Source organism: Austrofundulus limnaeus, unplaced genomic scaffold, assembly GCF_001266775.1.
Source record: "Austrofundulus limnaeus strain Quisiro unplaced genomic scaffold, Austrofundulus_limnaeus-1.0 Scaffold132, whole genome shotgun sequence".
Taxonomy (NCBI): domain Eukaryota; kingdom Metazoa; phylum Chordata; class Actinopteri; order Cyprinodontiformes; family Rivulidae; genus Austrofundulus; species Austrofundulus limnaeus.
Window position 1 is genome coordinate 583062 of NW_013952534.1, and position 8534 is coordinate 591595.

Here is an 8534-nt window from a genome sequence, read left to right on the forward strand (position 1 = left end):
AGTCTGCTGTTATCCAGACGGATTTTCCTCCCTAATAACTTTATATTTCGTTAGCTTGAATATATTTTGAGTTGAAAATAAATGATTGTCTTGACAATAGGCTATTCTGCTTGAATTAGAGTTATAGTTTTAAATGTAATAATTTAGACTTAACAATATAAATTGTCCGTTCGTCCGTTTTCGGCCGCTTATCCGGGATCGGGTCGCGGGGGTAGCAGCAGAGAGACCCCGTTCTCCCCAGCGACACTTTCCAGCTCGTCCTGGGGGAATCCGAGACATTCMCAGGCCAGAGGGTATACATAATCCCTCCAGCGAGTCCTGGATTTTCTCCAAATTGCCAGACATATTTTAAAAATATTTTAAAATGCTTATTTCAAACCCCCAACTGAGACCACTTGCGACCGCGCGCCGGTGGGGGGGGTAACGGTGCACTGTCATTTTCATGAATGGACACTTCCTGATATCTGAGGCAGGACACATAGCTAAACACTAGCAGAACACTAGCTAAAAATAGAAGTTGGGTAGCTAAGTCCTTAAAGTAGCATAAATTAGCTAAACGCTAAAAGTAGTAAAAATTGTCTAAAGCACAGATTACCTGAGACTAGCACAGGTTAGCTAAAAGTAGCACAGGGTAGCTAAATGTTGAAAATAGTACAAATTAGCAAAAAGTAGGACAGGTTAGTTGAAAGTAGCAAAGGTTAGCTAGAATTTAAAATAGTAAACGTTTGCTAAAATTAACAAATGTTAGCTAAAACATAGGTTAGCTGAAAATAGCAAAAGGCTAAAAGGTAAACAAAGCAAAACTATCTAAAACTTAGAAGTCCAAAAGTCCTAGTTTAAAGCTCAAAGTTGCAAAAAAGCTAGATAAAAGTAGTAAAAAGCTATCTAGAATATATTGTATAAACGCAAAAGACTGGCTAGAAGTTAAAAATAACAGAACAGTAGCTAAAATCCAATTGTATTGTATTGTACAGATATTGTAATAAATATTCATAAGAATGAAAGTAATGATGAGTCTTTACTCTGGATCAAAGCCTCACCTTGCCCGCCCCCATGATCTTCTCAGCTGCATAGACCGAGTCTCCACATCGAGCACATTTCTCCGTCCCTCCAAACTTCTGGGCAAATTTGGACGGGTTGGAGTTGGTAGTAGGTTTGTGAGTCTGGGTCCTGGAGGGGAAGAAAGGACAAGGATACGACAAACTGTTTTCGAAAAAATTTCTTATTGCATCTTTGCGGAGCAAGAATTCATTTCTCAATTTCAAAAATCTAATGAAACGTGGAATATAATCTCTGCAACATTTAATTTTAGAAACCCTTTGGGGTCTGAACTTATTACAGTGAGTTGCAAAGTAATGTTTTGTATGTTTTGTTGTCTTACCAAACGAAATAATTAAATTTAAAAATAGTTTTTAGAATTCTATCTACAAACTACATCAAAATAATGAAGAAAAAGAACTTGTTTGAAATATTTGAAACCCCTTTAAACAAAGTCTTTACTATAACGCTGACCAGTCTCCCAGTCTCTGCTGATGGAAAACATTCTCACAACATAATACTGTCACCACCATGCTTTATTGAAGGAGTGATGTTCCCAACATAATGAGACAGTGTTGCCCTTGAGGGCCAGAAATGAATCTTTTAGTCTCATTGTATCACAAGCTTTGAAAGTGTGAGCAAAAAAACAAAAACAAAACAAAAACAAAACAAAGACATTTACAGTAATGTTACTTACAGAACAGAAATTGGCAATGAATCATGTTTACAAAAGCTTAAATTGAATCTTTAAAGCCTTCAGGTAGTTAAGCTCAAGCATAAAATGACTAAACCCTTCTCCTCGTGTTTGTAACCTCAGAGGCTGGTGGGAACGTTAGCAGCCCACAGTGGGGCCCCTGGAACAGTGCTTATTGATGTTTGACTGAATGAAGGCCTTTGTTGTGGAGGACAGAGAGCACGGTGAGCAAGATTCTACAAGTTACATAACAAATACTTTCATAACTAAAATCACCCCATGTCCTGGGAGGGATCAACACTCTGAAAGGCTTCATACCCTTCACAAACTTCAATGTACTTTACTGCAACTTTTGTAATAGTCTAACACAAGGTAGTGCATAATTGTGAAGTGAAATAAAAATGCTACATTTTTAACAATTTGTAAAGAGTGAGTTTATTTGTATTCGGTCTCCTTTCATTTAATACCTTGAGATAAAATCCAGAGCCTTCAGAAGTCACCTTAGTAACTATGTGATTTAATCTCACTATAAATCCTTATGTTCCATGAAGACTTCAGAGGTTTATTACAAAACATTAGTGATCAAACAGCATCATGAAGACCAAGGAACACACTATACARGGATAAAGTTGAGAAGAAAAGCGGGGTTACCTTCTAAAACCATATTCAAAGCTTTGAGCATCTCATTGATCTCTATTCAATCCATCATCTGACAATAGCTTCTGGCATAAGTGAAAAACCCATCAAGTCATGATCATCCACCTATAAGGGACTCTGAGAAGCAGGCGGGATGCCCACAGCTCAGGTGGGCGAATCTCATCTCCCACAAGTCTGGCCTTTGTTGATTAACAAAAAACCCTAACCCCTAACGTGGCAAAAAGAAAGTCTTCGTTGGTAGAAATGGTAAATGATAAATGGACTGTACTTATATAGTCTATCCATCCAGGACACTCAAAGCGCTTCACACTACAGACACATGCATGCACACACACATTCACACACTGATGATGGCAAACTACAATTGTAGCCACAGCTGCCCTGGGGCACACTGACAGAAAGCAAGGCTGCCATACACAGGCGCCACCGGACCCTCTGAAAGTCGTAAGTCCTGTTTGCATTTTGTCACAAGCCATGTAGAAACACAGTAAAACATCAGATCTGACCAATATTCAATTTCCTGGCTTCAAAAGTAAATGTAATTTATTTGTCATTATTGCATGTTCCCATACAATTACAATTCAGAAAACTTAATTACATACTCCATCAAAGCCATGAAACCAGCTCTCACTGGCTTACAACATCTCTGTCATTTTCCTTCAACTATTGCTTCTAGAAGTCGGTTGCTGTGCGTCCAAACAGCTCAGAGACTTTTGAGGAGCAGTTGCCCGAGGCCGTCAGCAAGTACATCCATCTGTACGAGTCTTCCAGACACTTATAAAAGGTAGTCAAACAGGGAAAAAAAACTCCTGGATATGGCACAGACGTTATGCTCAGAGGAATCCATCTTCCAAAATGTGAAGTGCTCTATCCGTCATAGATTTGTGGCCAAACGGCAGATATTGAAGTGAAGATTGCAGTGGGAAGAAAACCCCTGCTGTGAGGTGTACAGCAGTGGGAGGGGTTTCCCAGGAGCTCTGCACCATATGTGGAAGGTGTATATGTAAAGGAAWGTCTCAACCATACGACGAAGACATGACTGTTCAGCTTCAGATCGAAGCTGGTCAGAGCTGTGGAACCAAATTGACTATATTAGCCGTAATTTCCATTTTTCATAAATTTTCTTCTTATACACACATCCAGGGAAGTTGTCTCCAGTCCTGTGAACCTTCTATTTCTGAATCATCAGGAGCATGAAGCTACTTTGAAGATGGTCTTATAACCTTTACCTTCAACATGTTTGTCAATAACTTTCTTTCTAAGCTTCCGAGACAACTCTGTTCTTAGCTTTCTGTGCTCCATGTTCAGTGTGGTACACACCATGTTACCAAACAGCCCTGTGACTACCTGTCACCATTTAAAGTCAGGTCTGACTGTTAACAGTCAAATCTGGCTATTAACAGGACACACCTTAGTTTGGGTCACATTAGTTGCAGTCTTTTCTGGGGGTACCATCAAGGCCAGTATTATTGATTTCTTCCTGTAAAATAATTCTGATCAACCAAAATTCAAATGTAATCATTTATTTTCCTTATTTTTTTTCAGTCTGTCAGTTTCAAGCTATTTCAGTGATCCTTGTAGTTTTTTCTTCTTTTAATGAAAGAAGTACCAAAACATCTGCCAGCTTCTGTAATTATGGATATAAGAATTGAATTAAAAAGAAGAAAATACAGTTAACTATTATCTTTTCTAAATTATAATTAACTCAGTGATACTTTAGTTATGAATGTTATAGCTTCACACCCTTGTTGAAGACTAAAACTAAGCTCTAATCCTGCATTTTAGTTACAGTAAAAAATTTGTATTGTTACCAACTTAGCCAATTTATTATATCCATATTGTGTTTTACAGTACAATTTTCCTTCCAGTGTGTTTTGAAATCAAACAAAACACAARCATTTGACACAAAATGAATTAAAAGTTTGCTTAGTTCACTTTTAAAATAGTTGATAGCAACCTGTTAATAAAATACAAGAGTACATAAAAAGGTGCATGCATTTAAGTTTGTGTTCTAGGGATATACTGTAYGCAAGTGTTCTCAAAAATTAAGGCATTGTTTTCCATCCGTGCTGCTGCCGCTAAAGACTTGCAGCTGGAACTGAAATGAAAAGTGGTTTTACAAATTACTGAGTCAAAGGGGTGGAATACAAATGCRTGACACACTTTTAAGGTATTTATTTCTAAAAAGTTTTGAAAAACCCTGTATCGTTTTCCTCCCACTTCTGAGAGACTATAATGTCACAGAGATTCCAGAGCCTCTGCTGTAGATTTACACTAAACCTCAAACTGTTCTGCATGCCAAGTGGGATTTGATGAGGCAATAGACTGTTGGCTGGTCTTTCCACTCCAAGCTTTTGTGGTTTAGTTAGTGAAGAAAAAAAAAACTGACAAATTGCATGAAGGAAGAGAATACAAGTTAAATGTTTGCTGAACTATTGCAGGAACGCTGCTCTAAACAGAAYAATAAAAACAACTCAGTTACAAGAGACTTTTACAAAAATAAAGACCTAGCTTTGCTTGAAGGAAAACATATTAGGCGCCACTTTTAGATTTCATCTCATAATGAGAAATGATAAAGTTGTTTTGGACCTTCAATTAGCGGAGTATGTGCTGTGAACGACTTGGTTGTACAACATCTAATTTTAGCTCAGTACAAGTAAATATGACTTCACGTAGTTGGTGGCTAAATTTTAAATAAAGTTTTTTTTTTACATGAAGCAGTTTATTGTTTTGGAGACGTACACCCGGTTCAGGGCAGTGAGCCATGCTGTTTAGAAACAACAACCCAGTCAGTCATAAACCACGACTACATGATTCCACCACCGAGCACCACAGAACTCAGTGACCTCTGAATTCTCACTCCTGTCATGCTGTTTGATGAAACACAGCTTTTCTACAGGACGTTCTGAAATGTGATGTAAGAATTGGGTCTAAAGTATTTTCATGTTGAACAACAAGAGAGTGAAGCTTTCACTCTCTCACTCCATCCCAGAATGCACACCTTCAGACGTTTTCTTTACTCCCATTACATGGAAACTTGGATGACATACAGCTCTGGGCACATACAGTGGGTTGCATTTGCCTTGGTGYTCTTTCTGTAGTTGCATTATGAATTAGAATTTACTTGGGTGTTTAATTTGATTTTAAGTAAWAATTCTACAGATACGGTAATAACTAAAGTTAAATTATGGAAAAGCTTTTAAAAACAACAGAAAATGTGGTACAAGTCTCTTCAGCCTCAAACATTCTCTTCAGAAGCCATATAATTAGATAAATTAGATGCACCTGTGGTCAATCTAAGCATATAAYAAACTCATCTTAATATATATCCACCTGCTGATATAGCTCTTGGCAGTGGTGGGCATAGTTCTGCTAACCTGCTAATAGAGGAACTATCTTCTCATTAAGTGGATTAGTTTTTTTGCTAGCTTTGGGAACCGTTAGTGGACCAATTAGCTTCTGCTAAATAAGGTTCCACTAATTTTAAGACCACTAAAAAGTTCACAAGTGTAAAACTTCTATTTTGAAACCATTTATCTCAAATTAAATCACAACTATTCCCTCTTAAATGCCCAGTATACTCCATCTGAATTGCTGAAACCAGCTCTCCTTGTCATAGTTGCATAGCAAAAATTGCATCACTTTCTTTGCAGCTTTGAGTCTTCCACCCCTTCTTGTATCAATCCACCATGAGAACTTTTCACCCCCCTTTACATAAAAACTTACTTTGTGGTTGGTCAGAAGTTCATTTTTCCCCAGAGTGTAGACTCTGGATTTGGATTGGCCGATTTGCCACAAATTATCCAACCTATCTTCATATTAAACCATTAAAAAATTAACAACAGGTTTGTGTCAGTCCTGCTAATCATCTTAGCAGTTAGCGTTAGCTTCCTCTAACTTTTCTACCTGTTTAGCACCATAATTTTCCATCAGGGATCAGTACTGGGGAAAATGGKTTTTTTGCAAGGAACAAAGAACTCTGATGTGATGTTCTGTCTAATAGATATCAATAGTTAGTTTGTGATAGACAGTATTCGTCATAGGGTACTAAGTTTAGAGAAAGAGGCAAAAGTCTTTGTCCAGGCTAGGCTTCTGGCTAGACAAATGAGTGCATAATTTTATTTGGTAAATGGTAAAAATGGACTGAACTGACACAAAAACTGACACAAAACCGACACAAAAAAATGGACTGAACTTATAGAGAATTTTATCAAGTCCCTCCGGACCCCAAAGCGCTTTACACTTACAGACATTCACCCATGCCCACACACATTCACACACTATTTGTATTTTTTTTCAGGCATCTAGAAAATAATTTCTCTTTCTCGCAAACAACACATTGGTATGAAGAACRCTACATTAACTAATATTTACAGAAGCGTAGAACTGTCAAATGACTTGAAATTATTGTTGAGCTTTATGTTTGTGTTATGACACAAATATCTCGGAAAAACAAGAAAACCATTTTGTTATAAAGTGTTCGTTTTAGCAACGTAGCAATGAAAAAAAGTTTTCTTTTAGGCCTGGACAATAATAATAAAGAAGAAACAAAAAATAATAACAAGTATAGTAAGTAGTAGCCTGGATGAAGACTTTTGCCTCATTCTCCATACTCCATACTTTATGACTGGTATCACAGCTGATAAAGTACCAACTAATAATAGCTATTAGATAAACCATGACTTCAAAGTTGACTGGACTATCTCTTTAGAAAGTAGTGTCTTTAGGGGTGATTATGTGCGCACGCCACTTCAATTTTATATATTTTTAAAATTATTTTAAAGAWGTTTTWCCACATTTTAACTTTAAAATAATTAAATTTTTCTGTTGAATTATTGTAATCAAATTAGAAATCAATCCAAACTCCACTTATTAAGTCAATGAAGTAGACAGTAGGGTGTATACTTTTCTGCCTACTGTGAGCAATGATGGATTAGACTGCAGCACTAATTTAAGACAAATAAACCCAAAAAATACATTTCTATCCTGTACATCTAATCTGTATATATTTCATATTTAAAACAGAAGACAGTGAAGTACAAACATTCTGTTTTCATGCTGTAGCTTATCTTACTCTTCTGGTTTGATTCCCAGCCGCTCTCCTCGGTCCATGTTTAGTGTCCCTGCTCCCTGTCCATAGCCGTAGCCTTTAGGTCCGTATTTCTTCCCATAGCATGACTTGCAGTAGATCTCCTGATCGTGAATTGCCAGTGTGGTGCTATCCAAACCCTTCCTGCAGACCACTGCAGACACACAGACACAGGAAGTTATAAAAGCTGAAAAGTGCTTGAGAAAATATTTTGAACTAGATAAGGACAGATTTAAGTGTGAAATACTGAAAAGACACTGATGGTTCAGGTTAAATATCATCATAAATTTAAACTCAAAGGAACTTGTTTTACTGGTTGAACTGCAATAAATGGTGCAAAAGGCTATGGGCATCTGCTAAAGGCCGAGGTCTTGGCACTCTGACCCTAGCTTAGCTGGCTCTTGGGACATGAAAAGCCACCTCTATGTAGGAAGGAGCCTGAGCTTGTGAGTGAAGAGGAGTATTGACTAGCTGTAGTCGGGTTTAGTTCATCACATGGCATGAGTTCTGAAACCAATCTCCTTTGTTTTGATAATTTTGGCTTATAGCTTTTGTTCTAAAGCACATCAAACTCAAGGCCCATGGGCCAAATATGGCATGCCATGGCATTGTACGTGGTCTGTGAGAGCTTCAAAGATATATTAATATGTATTAAAACCAGCATTGACCAWAAACTACATCTCCCACAATGCATTGTGTATTATTTTGCCTGCAAAACTATGACGTCCCACCACTAGTTGGGATWCAAAAGTTGGTGACATTCACTGTGCAAAACCTCCATTTAGTGGGATTTTTGCCATCTGCCTAGTGGGAAGTTCCCACTTCCAAGTCATAAATTTAAACTGAAATACCATCTCAAGTGGGAATTCCATGTTGGAAAGTGGAAGAGTTCAGAATTCAAGATGGCAGCTACTCACCACAACTCAACAGTGAGTAAAACACTCTTCCTTTTACTTTTAATAAGTAAGTAAGTAAGTAAGTAAGTAAGTAAGTAAGTAAGTAAGTAAGTAAGTAAGTAAGTAAGTAAGTAAGTAAGTAAGTAAGTAAGTAAGTAAG

At 37.3% G+C, this 8534-nt stretch overlaps 1 protein-coding gene across 2 annotated transcripts in view; it reads right to left on the minus strand.

Annotated features, from left to right (window-relative positions):
• csrp2 (cysteine and glycine-rich protein 2) overlaps nucleotides 1-8534 on the minus strand; it is a 23054-nt gene that overhangs the window by 8823 nt on the left and 5697 nt on the right. For both annotated transcript variants that reach the window (XM_014015617.1, XM_014015616.1), the window contains 2 exons: nucleotides 7464-7632; nucleotides 1041-1170 (listed from right to left, as the gene is read on the minus strand). In XM_014015617.1, the coding sequence (XP_013871071.1) occupies nucleotides 1041-1170; nucleotides 7464-7632 (299 nt within the window). The remainder of the gene's footprint in view (nucleotides 1-1040; nucleotides 1171-7463; nucleotides 7633-8534) is intronic.